The 18,238-nt window shown below is 51.4% G+C and overlaps 1 protein-coding gene across 2 annotated transcripts in view; it reads left to right on the top strand.

Annotated features, from left to right (window-relative positions):
* Positions 1–2,234: 2,234 nt before the first annotated feature.
* Positions 2,235–18,238, top strand: part of NUP214 (nucleoporin 214) — a 40,132-nt gene continuing 24,128 nt past the window's right edge. Inside the window, exons 1-11 of one of the 2 annotated variants that reach the window (XM_066580206.1) lie at positions 2,235–2,611; positions 2,947–3,142; positions 5,503–5,654; positions 5,747–5,945; positions 6,023–6,093; positions 14,817–14,877; positions 14,977–15,080; positions 15,169–15,275; positions 15,374–15,440; positions 17,190–17,316; positions 17,749–17,910. In XM_066580206.1, the coding sequence (XP_066436303.1) occupies positions 2,570–2,611; positions 2,947–3,142; positions 5,503–5,654; positions 5,747–5,945; positions 6,023–6,093; positions 14,817–14,877; positions 14,977–15,080; positions 15,169–15,275; positions 15,374–15,440; positions 17,190–17,316; positions 17,749–17,910 (1,288 nt within the window). In that variant the 5' untranslated portion in view covers positions 2,235–2,569. The remainder of the gene's footprint in view (positions 2,612–2,946; positions 3,143–5,502; positions 5,655–5,746; positions 5,946–6,022; positions 6,094–14,816; positions 14,878–14,976; positions 15,081–15,168; positions 15,276–15,373; positions 15,441–17,189; positions 17,317–17,748; positions 17,911–18,238) is intronic. The other variant, XM_066580205.1, reaches the window with a different exon arrangement.

Below are 18,238 nucleotides of genomic sequence, written 5' to 3'. Positions count from 1 at the left end.
GGTTGTATGAGGTATCACAGTATAGTGACTGCTGCCTCCTGCTGGATGTATGAGGTACAATGGTATAGTGACTGCTGCCTCCTGCTGGATGTATGAGGTACAACGGTATAGTGACCACTGCCCCCTGCTGGATGTATGAGATATCACAGTATAGTGACCGCTGCCCCCTGCTGGTTGTATGAGGTATTACAGTATAGTGACCGCTGCCCCCTGCTGGTTGTATGAGGTATCACAGTATAGTGACCGCTACCCCTCTGCTGCATCTATGAGATATCACAGTATAGTGACTGCTGCCACCTGCTGCATGTATGAGGTATTACAGTATAGTGACCGCTGCCCCCTGCTGGATTTATGAGGTACAACGGTACAGTGACCGCTGCCCCTTGCTGGATGTATGAGGTATCACAGTAAAGTGACTGCTGCCCCCTGCTGGATGTATGAAGTATCACAGTATAGTGACCACTGCCCCCTGCTGCATTATGAGGTATCACAGTATATTGACCGCTGCCCCCTGCTGGATGTACAAGGTATCACAGTATAGTGACCACTGCCCCCTGCTGGATGTATGAGGCATCACAGTATAGTGACCGCTGCTCCTTGCTGGATGTATGAGGTATCACAGTATAGTGACCGCTGCCCCCTGCTGGATGTATGAGGTATCACAGTATAGTGACCACTGCCCCCTGCTGGATGTATGAGGCATCACAGTATAGTGACCACTGCCCCCTGCTGCATGTATGAGATATCACAGTATAGTGACCGCTGCCACCTTCTGGATGTATGAGGTATCACAGTATAGTGACCTCTGCCCCCTGCTGCATGTATGAGATATCACAGTATACTGACCGCTACCCCCTGCTGCATGTATGAGATATCACAGTATACTGACCGCTGCCCCCTGCTGGTTATATGATGTATCACAGTATAGTGACTGCTGCCTCTTGCTGGATGTATAAGGTGTCACAGTATAGTGACCACTGCCCCCTGCTGGATGTATGAGGCATCACAGTATAGTGACCCCTGCCTCCTGCTGGATGTATGAGATATCACTGTATAATCACCGCTGCCCCCTGCTGGATGTATGAGGTATCCCAGTATAATCACCACTGCCCACTGCTTGAGATATCACAGTATAGTGACCACTGCCCCCTGCTGGATGTTTGAGATATCACAGTATAGTGACCGCTGCTTGTATGAGGTATCAGAGTATAGTGACTGCTGCCTCTTGCTGGATGTATGAGGTATCACAGTATAATCACCGCTGCCCCCTGCTGAATGTATTAGGTATCAGAGCATAGTGACCGCTGCCCCCTGCTGGATGTTTGAGATATCACAGTATAGTGACCGCTGCCCTCTGCTGGATGTTTGAGGTATCACAGTATAGTGACCGCTGCCCCCTGCTGGATGTATGAGATATCACAGTATAGTGACCACTGCTTGTATGAGGTATCAGAGCATAGTGACCGCTGCCCCCTGCTGGATGTTTGAGGTATCCCAGTATAATCACCACTGCCCACTGCTTGAGATATCACAGTATAGTGACCGCTGCCCCCTGCTGGATGTTTGAGGTATCACAGTATAATCACCGCTGCCCCCTGCTGAATGTATTAGGTATCAGAGCATAGTGACCGCTGCCCCCTGCTGGATGTTTGAGATATCACAGTATAGTGACCGCTGCCCTCTGCTGGATGTTTGAGGTATCACAGTATAGTGACCGCTGCCCCCTGCTGGATGTATGAGATATCACAGTATAGTGACCACTGCTTGTATGAGGTATCAGAGCATAGTGACCGCTGCCCCCTGCTGGATGTTTGAGGTATCCCAGTATAATCACCACTGCCCACTGCTTGAGATATCACAGTATAGTGACCACTGCCCCCTGCTGGATGTATGAGATATCACAGTATAGTGACCGCTGCTTGTATGAGGTATCACAGTATAGTGACTGCTGCCTCTTGCTGGATGTATGAGGTATCACAGTATAATCACCGCTGCCCCCTGCTGAATGTATTAGGTATCAGAGCATAGTGACCGCTGCCCCCTGCTGGATGTTTGAGATATCACAGTATAGTGACCGCTGCCCCCTGCTGGATGTATGAGATATCACAGTATAGTGACCACTGCTTGTATGAGGTATCAGAGCATAGTGACTGCTGCCCCCTGCTAGATGTATGAGATATCACAGTATAGTGACCGCTGCCCCCTGCTGGATGTTTGAGGTATTACAGTAGAGACTGCTGCCTCCTGCTGGATGTATGAGGCATCACAGTATATTGACTATTGTCCGCAGGTCTATGATGAACATTCCTGTATATCTCCCGCTGACCGGTGACATCTTTGCCAGCGCCGCTCTATCACAGCCGGTAATGAACCCGCTGCTTTCCGCCATTTTTCTGGAGTCCAGAGATCTGGATTGGACCGCCCCATAGTGGAAGTTGTGATCACGTGGTACATTAGCCACGCCCTGACAGGCGCACAGTGATGACTCGTAAGCTAGCCACGCCCCCGGTAATGGAGGTGTGAGCGCGTAGTGGTATTTCCGTCCGGCGCCGGTTGGAGCTGTAGACTTATGGAGGATGATACGGACGTCCCCCAGGAGAGGGAAACCAAGGTACCCAGGGGCCCCCGGTTCTTAGGGCCCGCACACGCGGATACGTTGTTGACGGCCACGTGGTTGCTTGAGGTCACGTGCCCAGCCGATATAACGTGTAATATGTGGGGTTCTGGTTCGGCAGTCACGTGACCTGTGATATCCTAAGTTATTACAGTTCACCCCTAGCTCTCTGTATATTACGGTTAGAGAGGGGCGCTTGCTGCTGGCCCAGCGGTGGTGACGGTTGTCCTTGTTTACATCCTGTCCGTCTCACAGCTGCGGCTTCGTCACAGTGTCGTCCAGTTGAGGCGGCTCTCCCGGCTGTTACAGTGTTTCTTTCTTGCTGATTTCAGGACTTTCAGTTCCGGCAGCTCCAGAAGTCTCAGATCTTCGCCTCGCCGCCGGATCTCCCCAAGGAGCGCGCCAGTCTCCTGGCTGTATCTAACAAGTATGGCGTCCTGTTCGCCGGCGGCACGAGCGGCCTGAAGATCTATCGCACTGATGATGTTCTCATCCCAATTAAACCCGGGAACGACCCCAATAACATCGGTAAGTCCGCGGACGAGCAGCGGCGCACAGAACCTTCTAGAAGAAGCTGCAGCCGCGACGGGGAGAGTCGCTGCCCTGCGCTGCCGCCGGCTGTTCAGTACTTACCCCCGTGGTGACATCCGCTGTACGCCGGGCGTCTGTGGGACTAGTATGTGCCGCTCCGTATACCGCGGGGGTCGGCTGTCTGACTCTGACCCCGTATGCCCGGGTATGTGGTGGGAGACGAAACCCACCAGCAGAGAGAAATCGAATTGTGGTTGTTAACCATTTAAGTGCTGTTAAGGCTTCTAAAGGGGTTTTGTGCCCTTTGTTTACCTGATGACCCCTCCCCCCGAGTAGCTGACGGACGGGGGTCTGCCGCTCAGGAGTGCGTCCATCAACTGATCGTCATCAGCGGACGGGGGAGAGCGTGCGGCCGTCTGATTCACTGCCATTGAGATCAGTGGGTGCGCCGCGCCGCTATGCCACTTCCTGCTGCTCTTATGGTCAGAACAGGATGTGACGCACCGACTAGCAGAGGAGCAGGAATAGCGGCGCTCCCAATGATCTCACTGGGGGTGAACCCGACACCCCCACTCTCCCCACTGACGGGGATACCAAGTGGCGGACACCTCTCTCCCACCCCCTCCCCCGTCCATCAACTACTAATGATGGGGACAGGTTGTCAGTTAAAGAGAGGGAAAAAAGCAGAAAACCAACGCGTCTCCTTGCCCCAAAAAGAGCTCACTGGGTGCAGTTTAGTTCACAGATTTAGGACTTCACCCCTTAAGGACCAGGCACGGTAAATGTATGACGCTCGGTCCTGGGCTTTAATTCCAGCCGATAGTAGATAAACGGCGCAGGATTAAAGCCTCTGCTGCTGCAATCAAGCAGGAGCAGGTCGGGTTTTCATCTGTCAGACACAGCCGAGGACCCGGAGGAGAAGCGGTTTTAACCACTTCTGCCTTCTCCTTTCAGGCTACATAACACTCAATGAGCGTTACGTACTAAAGAGTGACAGCGGAAGCTTTTGTTCCACTTTGCGACCCGGCGATTATGTGACCGCCAGGAGCCTGATCACGCTTATAGTGACTGAGGTCACTACAGGGGGATGTTTTCCCTCTAACCGGGGGTCCTATGGATGCCCCCGCTACAGGGGCAAAAGTGTGAAGTTGGAAAAAAAAAAAGTGAATGACCCCCAGACGTCTTAGATGATGATATGGTGGACATAGGTGTTAAACTTACTTTTGTAACTATTTTTTTAAGGAGAACTACAAAATAGAAATATATGCATAAACAGGAAAATGACCCCCAAACCGTCCCCATTTGGGCCCCTGTAATCAGAGACTACACAAATTATATATCAAAATGAAGCCGTTCCTCTTATTTTAGTGTAAATATACTAGTTTTAAAAGTAAACTATAAATTTTACCCCTGAAGCTGCGGTTATATCATATCTTTTGCTCTGGTCGCACCCAAAGCTGCAGTCACACCCGAAACATTCGCCATTGACCTAGGAAGACGCCGCTGTGTATAGAAGAACATGGCTGGTTTTGGCTAACTATGGTTGGCACCAGTTTCCCAGATACCCCTGAGCATGCTCATGTTATTGAGGTAGTATACACCTGATCTACTAGTTGTTTGCCCGTCTCACCTGTAGGGGGCGGGCTCCAAGACAGAAGGGGATTGGGGATGTTATATGCCATGTACTATTTAAGGGTCTGTATTTGTTAAGCTTGAAAAAGACCTTCTGAGGTTTTAATATTTATGAAAGAATAAAACCTTTGGGTTCTCTCGCCCCCCATGTGCTGCCCCCTGCTGTTATTAATAACCGACCCTCAGGATATCCAATCAGCTAATCAATGAGCTCGTTCATCGGCTGATCACATCTCCCCGTGTGAAGGCGGATGAGCTGGCAGCCGTGGTAATACTGTAAGGGCCTGCACACTGGCGATAGGACTTTCTAATGTTAACGCATCGCACAAAAATCACAAGTTTGGGCTTTGCGATTTTTGCGCGATGCGCTTTTAACATTAGAAAGTCCTGCTGACAATTGCGTAAAAAAAAACACGCTGCGATATTGCGATCGCCAGTGTGCAGGGGCCCAAAATGAGAGAACGATCCCATGCAAATTAGTCTTCATAAAGACCTTTTTAATGGATTGCTGATCTCACTGATTGGCGCTCGTTACACGTTTTACAGGACCCCTACTGTGTAGGACCATATTAAATATATTTTTCCACTTTCACCTAAAACAACGCTCTGCAGCCTGTCCAGAGGAACTACAACTCCCAGCATGTCCGGACACTTTTTTGCCCACTGTTAGAGTGACGTCCTATATTCTAGTTACTAGTTTTAATAAAGTCTTTCTTGTTGCGCAGAGGCGGCTCCTCCGGGGATCGAAGTACCGACAAGCCATCCTGTGCACCACGTGGCCCTGAGCTCTGACAACCTCACCCTGTCAGTCTGCACGGCGTCCAGCGACTACGGCTCCTCTGTCTCCTTCTATGACACACGGACTCTTGTCGGCGAGGTACGGTGATCGTCCCTTCATAAGACTCTGTGCTCGGTTTGCAGATCACTATCCACTGATCCGCCTGGTAATGTCCTTGCTCTCTCTTGCAGTCCCGGCAGCCTAAAGAAGCTTTCGCCTCCCAGCTGCTCTCCAGGGAAGCTGGCAGTTTTGTCACAGACCTAAAATGGAACCCTGTCGTGTCCAACATGGTGGCGGTGTGTCTCAGCGACGGCAGCATCTCTGTCTTCCAGGTCACAGACACCATCCAGTTGTATGCCAACTTGCCAACCTCGTTGGGTGTCACATGTGGTGAGTAATCATGAAGCCGCAACCCTTCTGATCCAGAGGTGTGAAAACTTCTAAACTTCTGTGTTCTCTCTCTACAGTGTGCTGGAGCCCCAAGGGGAAGCAACTGGCTGTAGGGAAACAGAACGGTACGGTGGTGCAGTATATCCCAGTAAGTCCTAAACAACATCCTGTATTATCCTCCAGAGCTGCACTCACTGTTCTGCTGGCAGTCACTGTGTACATACATTACGTATCCTGTACTGATCCTGAGTTACATCCTGTATTATACTTCAGAGCTGCACTCACTATTCTGCTGGTGGAGTCACTGTGTACATACATTACTTATCCTGTACTAATCCTGAGTTACATCCTGTATTATACCCCAGAGCTGCACTCACTATTCTGCTGGTGGAGTCACTGTGTACATACATTACTTATCCTGTACTGATCCGGAGTTACATCCTGTATTATACTGCAGAGCTGCACTCACTATTCTGCTGGTGGAGTCACTGTATACATACATTACTTATCCTGTACTGATCCTGAGTTACATCCTGTATTATACCCCAGAGCTGCACTCACTATTCTGCTGGTGGAGTCACTGTGTCCATACATTACTTATCCTGTACTGATCCTGAGTTACATCCTGTATTATACTCCAGAGCTGCACTCACTATTCTGCTGGTGGAGTCACTGTGTACATACATTAATTATCCTGTACTGATCCGGAGTTACATCCTGTATTATACCCCAGAGCTGTACTCACTATTCTGCTGGTGGAGTCACTGTGTACATACATTAATTATCCTGTACTGATCCGGAGTTACATCCTGTATTATACTGCAGAGCTGCACTCACTATTCTGCTGGTGGAGTCACTGTGTACATACATTACTTATCCTGTACTGATCCTGAGTTATATCCTGTAGATCTTTTTTATTATAAAATTAAAAAACATAACAGCAACAAAACAGACCGGCCTCACGGCTCACAGAGACAATAACCAAATACAAATTGTTAATACTAAATACAAAAGTCCGGCTCTCGGTCAACGAAACTTGTCCTTAAATTATAACGAAACGGTCCTTCTGGTCAGGCTAAAAATACCGCACACACACTACACACCATCCAAACCATCACAACCTATAGAATCTGCAACTGAAGAAACATGAAAAAACGGGATACTAAACTAAGGGTTTGGGGGAGGAGACAAAATAAAGCTATATTTACCAATCTAACTCAAGTGATCCAGTCTGACCTAATCCAGACCTGCTTCGGTCCAAATTATAATAAGCTAAGAACAAACCAAAATAAACAGCACATAAATGAGGGGGAAAAAACACATAATAAATCTTATCAATATAACTGCTTTTTTTTTTTTTTTTAAATATATAAATGCACACAAAACTAAAATGAATTCAATTATCCCAACTATTCCTTAGCTAATTCCCCGCCACCACACACCCAGCACTCCACCCATACAGTGCAGCCTGGGGGCCACGCCTGCATCCCAAGTCTGTGCCCAATGTTTCTGTCCAGGACGGGCCAAGCTGCACCGCATTACACGCCTTGCCCGCCGCAGCCTGAGGGCCACGCCCGCACCAACAGTCCGTGCCCAGTGTTCATTGTCCGGGACGTGTCAAGCTACGGCTGAGGCATAAATCGGCCCCCCTCCCCCCAATAAACCCCCACCCAACCTATCTAGAACCCCTAACCCTATATACAAAACAAAACATAACATATCTTATATTACATACCTACAAACCAACACTACATATTAATACCCGAAAGCCTAAGGTTCAGTTACCTGCAGCCGTACGTACTTCATCTTTGACCGAAAACAAAAACTCTACTAGTGTCACACACAGCCCTCCACAAGGACTGGATATGATAAGCCGGGCACCGACCAAAAAGAGAAAAACTATCCCTATAGTTAATCTGTCCCTACAATGTCCCTACTCCTTCCCTAAAACTTACTCCAGAGAAACTGTCCCTACCTCTCCCTATTCTGTCCCTACAAAGACCCTAACAATAAGAAGACTGTCCCTAACGAAATACAAACCCTCTCCATAGGAGAGAGGCCTTAGTCGTGCCCAACCTCTCATAATCCAAAGAGCGCACCTTCACCAGGTCACCCAGGATGTTTCTATTCACCTCATCCACGGGGAGGATTTTCTCTTCCGTCGAGACTAAACACCGTGCATTCCAAATGTGAAACCTGACCACTAGGCTGACTAAGAATAAAGTGCACCGGTCCCTGCCACCAAGGTCCCTGAATGCCCCATAGACCCATTCCGCATACGAGAGGCGTGCCAACCTGGGCCAACCAATGGAGGCTCCCACCCGATTGTATACCTCTGTATTAAAGGGACACTGAAGCAGGAAATGCTCCATGCTTTCCAGCACATCGCTGCACTCCTGGCGGGGACAGCCCCTATCCACCAGCGGCCTGCTCTTCAAGTTGCCCCTTACATACAGTCTCCCGTGGAAACAGCGCCAAGTCAAGTCCCAAAACTTCAAGGGGATCCTGTCAGAATTCAATAAACGTAACCCTCCCTCCAGGTCCCGACTTGGGCAGTCCTTGAGCGCCAGGGGCTTCTGGAAATGGGTCAACAGAACCCTCTTATCGAGGAGTTTCCTCGACAGAGTTCTGATCTCCCACATCCCCAGACCCCACCGACGTATCATCTTCAGAACCACGGTAGCGTAAGCCGGAAGATGCCCGTGCGGCGTGCGAAGATCCTTCACTCGCCCTCCAGTCTCCCATTCCTGGAAGAAAGGCCGAAGCCATCCCCAACAGGAGAATACCCACGGAGGAGCCCTCTCTTGCCAGAGGTTGCCTATATTGATCTTAACAAAGGTGTTTACGAGAAACACCACGGGGTTGACCATAGATAACCCCCCTAGTCTCCTCGTGCGGTACGTGACATCTCTCCTAATTAGGTTCAACCTGTTCCCCCACAACATTAGGAAGAACAGGTTGTAGACCCGGGTCCAGAGAGGCTCTGGCAAAATGCATACGCTGCCCAGGTAGATGAATAAAGGGAGCAGGTATGTTTTGATCAGGTTAACCCTTTCTCGAAGGGTCAAAGACCAACCCTTCCACTGGGCCACCTTCTGAGTGGCACCATCGAGCCTGACCACCCAATTTTGCATGGGGTAATCTCCCCGGCCAAATTTGATGCCGAGAACTTTAGCCGAGTCCTGGGGCACTGGAAGGGTGTCCGGGAGACCAAATGTAGGATCTCCCCTTCCTAACCAGAGACTTTCGCACTTATCCCAGTTGATGCCGGACCCGGATGCTTCCGAGTAGCGATCCACCTCTGACATCACGTACTCTGCCTCCCCCCTCGAGGACACAAAGACGGTGACGTCATCAGCGTACGCTGCCACCCTGAGGGTGGCTTCCGGCACCGTCCGATCCATCCCGACCCCTGCCATAGGCCCACCATCAATCCTCCTAAGGAAGGGATCAATGGCAAACACGTACAGCAAGGGGCTCAGAGGACAACCCTGACGGACGCCAGACCCAACCTCAAATGGGTGACCGACCCAACCGTTCACTAGCGGGAAAGTCTCAGCCCCCGCGTACAATGTCCTGAGCCAATTGACAAACCCCACTGGCAGGCCATATCTCAGAAGAACAGACCAGAGGTACTCGTGATTAACCCGATCAAACGCTTTGGCCTGATCCAAGGACAGCAGGTACCCCTCCCAGTGACCAGCCCTACCCTGCTCCACTGCCTCCCTGACACCTAGAACAGCACTAGAGGTGCTACGGCCTGGAACAGAGCAATGCTGGGCGCCCGAGAGGAGCCGGGGTGCAAACTTGACCAGCCGATTAAACAGCACTTTTGCCAGAACCTTCCTGTCCGTATTGAGAAGCGCTATGGGACGCCAGTTCTCAATACGGCTCGAGTCTTTACCCTTTGACAGAAGGATCAAAGCCGACCTCCTCATTGACTTTGGGAGAGTGTCCGAGGAAAGACACTCATTGAAAACCTCAGTCAAGAGGGGACTCAAGAGGTCCTTAAAGGTTTTATAATACTCGGATGTTAAGCCATCCGGTCCTGGCGATTTTTTGAGCGCAAGCCCATCAATCGCCAGTTTAACTTCCTCTATGTTGATCTCCTCTGTCAAAACATTAAGGGAGAGGTCATCCCCTGGCTCAGGAACAGCTTCAGCCAGGAAAGCCGACATCACATCTCGATCTAGATCCCTCTTTCTCAAAAGGTGCGAGTAGAAGGATCTGATGACTTCCAGAATCCCTGATCTGGACCTGTTCAGAGATCCCGTACCGTCGATCAGTCCAGTGACAACTTTACGATTCACTGACATCTTGCAGTTTCTGTAAGGGTCGGGCGAGTGGTACTTCCCGAAGTCCCTCTCAAAAACCAAAGATGCGTGCCTATTATACTGACACCCTTTGAGCAAAGACTTCACTCTGGAGATCTCCTCGCGGCTACCTCCAGTCGAGACGAGATGTTCGAGTTTCCTCCTCAGGCCCTGATAAAGACGGTACTTACTCAGGCTCCTGAGGCTAGAGAGCTGGCGGAAGAACCTTGCCGCCCTGATCTTGAGCATCTCCCACCACTCTGACTTACTGCTACAAAGATCCAGTAATGGTACCTGGCTCTGCAGAAAATCCTCAAAGGACTGTCTTATCTCTGCTTCCTCCAGGAGTGATGAATTCAGCCTCCATAAGCCTCTACCCATCCGGGGGGTCTCTGCAACATTCAGGGAAAACAAAATCAGACAGTGGTCGGAGAATTCAACCTCAACAGCAGAAACTGGTGAAGAGATGGCTTCCTCCTTCAAATAAAACCTATCTATTCTAGACCTGCACTCGCCTCTATAATAGGTGAAACCCGCGTGGCCTGGGGTGTGCCGGATGTGGACATCCACCAGGCGAGCTTCGCTAGCTATGCTATTAAGTGCGACGCTGTCATAAGTCAGCTTGCCTAGGGAGCCTCCCCTGTCATGGGTCCTTGTGACTGCGTTAAAGTCACCCCCAAAGATCACCTGCCGACTGGTAAAAAGGTACGGCTTGATCCTCATAAAGAGATCCTTGCGGTCCCGCTTGGTTTGGGGACCGTAGATGTTGATTAGCCGAAGCTCTTGTCCCTTCATGAGAACATCCAGGATCAGGCACCTCCCTATTTCTAACTCAATAACCCGTCGGCATTCAACCGCTGCGGTAAAAAGAACCGCCACTCCGCTATATGGCTCGGCCGCAAGAGACCAGTAGGATGGTCCGGACCTCCACTCCCTCTTTGCTTTATGTATAGCTGCTAAATTTGGCAGCCTGGTCTCTTGCAAAAACAAAATGTCGGCTTCAACACGGCCGAGAAAATCAAAGGCCGCAAATCTCGCCATATCTGACTTAATGCTGGCAACGTTAATTGATGCCAGAGTCAACGGAACGGGTGCCGCCATCTTTGATGATTGAGTTAAATGGCTTTCTTCTTCCCACCCCTTTTCACTTCAGGGTCTGAGGAAGACCCCTTGCCACGTTTTTTTGATACCGAAAGGTCCATGGCAAGGGGCTCCTCAACCTCGTCGTCCTTGTCACCGGGCCCCGGGCCAGCCCTCCCCTTGGAGGTTACTGTACGCTCACAAGAGGAAGACTCGGCGCCCCCTGTAGGCCGCACACTTGCTCCAGGATCCTCACCCTCCACCTCCTCCTCTGAAGAGGAGAGAGCTTGGAACCTGTTGGAGAGCTCAACAAGAGGCGAGTTTGGTTTACCTTCCTGCACCTGGGCCAGTATAGGGGAAGTTCTTCTTTCCCGCATTTTTTTCTTTTTTTCCCCGGTGCCCTGCTTTCGCTTTTTCTGTCGCCACTCCTTGCCATCCTCATCCACACTTTCATAGCGGGAGGAATCTGAAGAAGTGGCAGCCTCCTCCCTCTGGATCCTTCTGACCTCCTCATCCAACTCGCCCTCCCCTGGAGCCTCAGCCACACGAGTCGCATCCAGAACAGGTGCCAGCATTGACCCACCTGCCACCTGGGTCTCCACCAGTTCTCTGTTCTTTCTGCGCTTCTCTTGGCGCCTTAGTGCAGCAGCCCCAACATGTTTGTTCTTCACAGGCTCCTGGACTCCTCCGCCTCTGCTGGTCCCTTCCCCTGCAGAGGCAACCTCATGGCTCTCCTCCGTTGGGGCCATGACCGCATTGGCGAAAGAGCGTGGACAGCGGCTGAATGGGTGACCGAGGTCACCACACAGGTGACACCTAATCTCCGCACAAGATGCCGCAAGATGACCTACCTCGCCACACAGAGCGCACTTGATGACATTACAGGCGGCACTCAAATGTGTGGGGTCGCCGCACTTGTGACAGAGCTTCGGTTGCCCCTGGTAGAAGGCCAGAATGCGATCCCTACCGAGGAAAGCCGCGGATGGTATGTGGGCCACCGAGTTCCCTGAACGCTTTAGTTTTACCATGAATGTCCAGGCTCCGGACCAGATGCCGTGCTCATCTCTGTTTTTTTGCGGCATATCCACTACCTCACCGTAGCGACTGAGCCAAGTCATGATGTCATAACAAGAGAGGGACTCATTACGGGTCAGAACGGTCACTCTCTTCACTCCAGTTTGGCGGGTTACCACTTGCGCAGCAAAACCACGCCAGCCGGGCTCGTCCTTCATCAGCTCATAGTTCCCCCAGAAGAGCTCAAGGCCCTCTGGGCGAGCAAAGCTGATGTCGAACTCAGACGAGCCGTAGGGGTGGATAAGGGCATAGATGTCCTGCGCCCTAAAACCCATCCTCAGCAGAAGCTCAACCACTTTGCCCCTCGATGGGCATGCATCACTGCCTCTCCACTGAAGACGAGCCACGTTCCTACGGCCAATGTCCTGCCCGGTTGTCGGCAGGGACCATACGGTCTCCCCCCTTTGCTCTCGGAAGGCTCCAAGTCCATGTCTCTCTACCCAAAGAGACAAGTCCACAACTCTACCTCCTACAGTCATTGAGCTCTCCCCTCTCCTCAAAGCCTCCAGGAGACGCCGCTGTAAGACACCGTCCCCGGAGCCCGAAGACAAGGAGGACGCCTCTCCCCTCCCCCCAGCGGCGACACTGGCATAACTTCTGCCAGATGTTGTCGCCGCTGGAGGGCCAACTGGATCCTGTCCCACCCCCCGACCATCTACTGAAACTATACCTGCTTGATCAGCAGGCAATGAACCTGGGGGTTTGGGGACATTTGGAGGTACAGAAACAACAGCAGCAGTAGCGGGGGTAACAGGGCTACTCACATTCACACCCTTCTCCTGACCAGGACCTGTCTTCTGTTTAGTTAATTTTTCCCCAGAGGGCAGGTCCCCAACCTCAGCAGCCAACAGAGGCTGCAAAACCGTATTCGCCCTGCGCAATTTAGATGGATTTTTTGTTGTTAAAGCTCCGCCCACACCAGCGACTCCGGGATCTGCAGCGGGACATACGGGATGGGTGGGAGGATTGGCCGACCCGACCACCACCCACTGCGGCCCCTCAGCCCCCGACAGGCACTTCAGGGACACAGGGGGGACAGCCAAGCCGCCATCTTTACTTATGCCACCTGGCGCCAAATCGCCTCCCCCTCCCACTGGGTTGCGACTAACAGCGTCAGTGCCTCCGGTCTGGCCACGACCCTTTATTTTAACCTTTTCTGCCTCCTTAACTCCTCCAGTCCCACTACTGGCACAAGCGGGCTTGGAGTTTTGGGTCGCATTAACCCTCTCTTCCCTGGTCCCCTGCACCGGACTCACAACAGAGGCCGGGTCTAGGAGCCCAGGGCTAGCCCCCTGTCCTGACTTTGCAATCAGGCCAGGGTGCTTGGTTACGTAAACGAACCTCTCCTGGATGTAAGCTTGATTCTTCTTTTTCTTTGCCTTTGTCTTTTTACCTCCCGCTGCTGTTTCCGGTGGTAGTTCATCCCCAAAGTGCATAGCCTGCATCCTTGCAGGGGACTCCTGCAGCATGATCTGCTGCAACAACAGCGCCCCCTGTCCGCTGCTGCTGCTCCCGTACTCACTGCCATCCGAGTCATCTGATGATGAGGGCAGGCCGATCTGCTCCGCAGGGATGCTGGTGCCCGTTCCTGGTTGCAGCGAGGACTGCTGCTCAGCAGAGCATGCCGCCCGCCCCTCCAAAGCTTCAGATTCTTCTGTGCTGCTGGGTTGGTATTTACACACAGTTTTTCTGCTGCCAGGGCTCCTGGCTGCCATCTGGGAGAACCGCCTGTCATTAAGCAACTTTTCCCTGAAGGGACCGCTGGTCTCCAGGATCCTCTCCCTTTCCTCCTCATACATTTCAATAGCCTCCTCACAGATTTTAATTTTCTGGCTTATTGCGACCTTTTTACCACGGGAGGCTCGCTCCATGTCACAGCGGGCTGCTTGTAGCTCTCTGCGCTGTTTCACCAGCTCTTTCCCAGCCTCTTCATAATCCCGCATATGTGTGGCGATGCGGGATGCCAGCTCCTCCACAGACTCTCCCTTTTGGCGTTCGCCCCAACTGATAGGCTGTTTTTTAGCACTGACCTGCTTTTCTTTAGCTTGGGATCTTGTCCTCCTGGACTCTGTATCCAACCGGGGAGTCGGGGTGACATTGCTGCTACCCCGACTAGCTCGCTTTCCCTCCTGGGATTCAACCCTCCCTCCCCCCGACCGAAGCCGGAGGGAGGAGGCCAGGGGCTCCATTGTTGCTGGAAGCCCCAGAAACAGCACGCCTTGCTGGGCCAAAACTCTGGAGCTGTGCCTTAGACGACCACACCCTCTGGATCTCAGCAGAACTCACCAGCACACACCCTTCTCCAGAGATGCACTCACTATTCTGCTGGTGGTTTTCCATATGTGGCACTTCTGTCGCTGCCTGCTACTGGGTGGATGAGTAACACTGTGCTTGCATGTTGCAGACCCTGGAGGAGCGGAAGGTGATCCCCTGCCCCTCATTCTACGAATCTGACCCCGTGAAAGGTATGTAATACATCTCTCAGCTGAGGGTCTGTTACAGTTGTATCCAGCGCCCGGACTGATACATTTTGCCTTCACTGTTGCTCATTCGTGTGCTTACAGTGCTGGACATCCTGTGGGTCAGCACATACGTCTTCTCTGTGGTGTACGCAGCGGCTGATGGATCTCTGGAGACGTCCCCCCAACTGGTGATGGTCCTGCTTCCGGTGAGTCTGTGTGATGGGGGTCCTGGACTGGGCTATAGCGCCTCCTGGAGTCCTGATCTAGATATAACCTTATTCTTTTATATCACAGAAGAAGCAAGACAAGCGAGGAGAACGCTTCCTGAACTTCACCGAGACCTGCTACAGCAGCTGCAACGAGCGGCAACACAACTTCTTCATGAATTACATCGAGGACTGGTATGCTGCCCATGTTATACCCCAGAACCCATGCTGCTCAGCTGAGCATCACTCCGGCACAAGGAGTCCTCACAGATAACGCTCTTCTCTTCTCTCAGGGATGTTCTTCTTGGGGCGTCAGCAGCTTCCATAGAAGTCAGTGTCATCGCCAGGCCGCCTGATCAGGTACAGATGTGCAAATTACACACCTCCATAAAGTACTCACAACATGGGTTTGAGGGGTATTTGGCAGCCGATTACCGTAATGCTCCACACTATCCTCCATACAAGTCTAAGCAACTTTGCTAATAGTCCTGATTTAAAACAAAAACAAATCTGCTCTCGTTTTGTGTCTGCAGCTTCTCTACAGATTCAGGTGTTTCCATAGTTACAGACTACAAACCACTCTGTTCACTCTGCTCATGCGGTCACGGGCTGCTCCCCTCTTCCTGCTTACTTGCTGTAAAAGAGTGAAGCTGCCGCGTCTGCAGAGTTGGATTACATAAGTTTGTAGTCTGTTAGTACAGAAACGCATGCAATGTATTTGGAAAGTCTTCAGACCCGCTCACATCTGGCTGGGCCACGCGGAGACATTCACAGAGTTGTCCAAGCCCCTCCTGCATTGTTTTGGCTGGGGTCTTTGTCTTGTTGGAAGGTGACCCTTCTGCCCAGCCTGAGGTCCCTTGAGCTCTGGATCCGGTTGTCATGATCTCTGTACTTTGCTCCATTCAGCTTTCCATCCCCCCTGACTGGTCTCCCCTCCCCCAGCATGATGCTCCACCACCAGGCTTCTCTTTAGGGATGGTATTGGGCCGGTGATGAGCGGCGACTGGTTTCCTCCAGACAGAATGCTTAGAATTGAGACCAAACAGTTCCTTCCATCTTGGTGTCATCAGACCAGAGAATCTTGTTTCTCGCAGTCTGAGAACCTTTAGGGGATTTTTGGTAACTCCAGGCGGCTTCCATGTGTCTTACTGAGGAGGTTTCTCTTTGCCCGCTCTGCTATAAAGCCCAGATTGGTGGAGGCTGCAGGGATGGTTAACCTTCTGCACACAGTATCTTTGGGGCTCAGCCAGAGTGACCATTGGGTTCTTGGTCACCTCTCTTAAAAAGATCCTTCTCTTCCCTGATAACTTAGTGTGATGTCGACGGCTCTAGGAAGAGTGCTGGTTGTTCTTCCATGTAAGAATCATGGAGGCCGCTGGGCTCTTGAAAACTTTCAGTGCACTAGAGATGTTTTTGCAGCTTTCCAGATCTGCGCCTCCACACAATCCTGTCTGTGAGCTCTACAGGCAGTTCTTACCGACTCGTGGCTTGGCTTTGGCTCTGATATGCATTGACCTTATATAGACAGCAGGTGACTCCAATCAAATGTAGAAACATCTCAGAGAAGAGCAAGAGAAATGGGATTGGGGGGGGGGGGGGGGAGAAGAGACCGGGCTCACATGAGCGTATATTTACCACATATTACGTGGGCTCGGTACGCCTGGGTAATAAGCAGTAACTTGCAGGCAAACAATTACATTGCCTTACGCAGTTCCATTCACCGCGTGTTGGAATTGTAATACGAGAGCCCAAAATAGTTCTGTTTGTCACATAGTTATGCGTGATAGAGCCCATTGCTCTCTATGGGTGCATGTATGCCCATACGCAAAGACCCAAAAATACACCTGGTTATGTGCGTGCGCAGTCATGCGCAGTAAAAGTTATGCGGGGCTTCGGCAGCGTTTTACGCTTACGGCCATGTGAGCCCGGCCTAAATTTCAAATGTCATACCAAAGGGTGTGAATACTCATGTCAATGAAAAATGTTAGGTTTTCACTTAAAAAATTGCAAATATTTCTAATTGGTTGGCACAGCAGGTGGAGAGTGCTCCCCCTAGAGGGGCGGCACTGTACTTGCGGTGATGACTCAATGTACCTTTCTCTCTCACAGAGCCTCTGGGAGTTGTGGTTACTAGAAGACTCCAGTCGAGCAGAGCTGCCCGTGACTGATAACAGCGAGGACACGCTGCCCATGGGAGTTGTGATCTCGTATACCAGCCAGCTAAATGTGTTTATCAGTACGTGCCATCTGTCACATGCGGGTAGCCGTGGGGGGTATGATGACGTCTTAGTAGGAGGAGTTCAGTTCGAGGCTACGCTGCTTGCATTCTTAAAAATGCCGGGGTGACATTGGGGAAGGGGGCACCATCAACATGTTGGCCCAGTCACTTGGGGGGGCGCCGATCTAGTCTAGTTAAATAGCCGAGCATCACAGAGTGTTTCAGGAGAGGACTGTTCTGAGATTGCGGGAGGTCACAGTTGAGTTACATAGTGGGAGGAGGAGGGTATCCAGCAGCACAGAGTATTTCAGCAGAGGGGTGAAGGTTACCTGCTGGGCGGAGCGGGTCCTGAGCGGAGGGGCACTATTCTCCTTACCTGCAGTGCCAGGTGACGCCGGCTGCTTTCTTTCCTCTTGCCCCCATTGACTTCTGTCTGTTTTGCTTGTGCAGGTGAGGATAAGATTTTGCCCCCCACTCCGGTGCTCCTGCTGCTCTCCACGGACGGCGTCCTCTGTCCCTTTCACATAATCAACAATTACGCGAAATCTCTCATCGTGAAACCGGAGCAACTCCCCATGGAAGGAGAGCGCCAGATCAAGGCTGCGGGTAGCGGTGTGTTCTCTCTCGCCACTAATCACACACAATAGAGAGGGCCCTGTATGTAAATGTGGCCCCCGAGGGTCTCGCAGGCTGCACCCACAGGGATTGTGTTGTAGCACATGTATTAGTTCTCCATGAGCGGTTGTTACTAGTGATCGCTCTCTGCCCATAGTCAGTGCGGTATTCTATATCCTAGCACGTTAGACCCTGTGATCGCTGGTTTATAGGTGAAGTGGTCTAAGGCTTCTTTCACATATGAAGGATTTGCTGTGAATTTTCCTCAACAGAAAGAAAAGTCTGCATCAAAATTAGCACCATGTGGTGCAAATCTGCACCAGGG

This window comes from Eleutherodactylus coqui, chromosome 10, assembly GCF_035609145.1.
Source record: "Eleutherodactylus coqui strain aEleCoq1 chromosome 10, aEleCoq1.hap1, whole genome shotgun sequence".
Lineage (NCBI taxonomy): Eukaryota > Metazoa > Chordata > Amphibia > Anura > Eleutherodactylidae > Eleutherodactylus > Eleutherodactylus coqui.
This window is presented reverse-complemented; position numbering and strand designations above follow the sequence as displayed.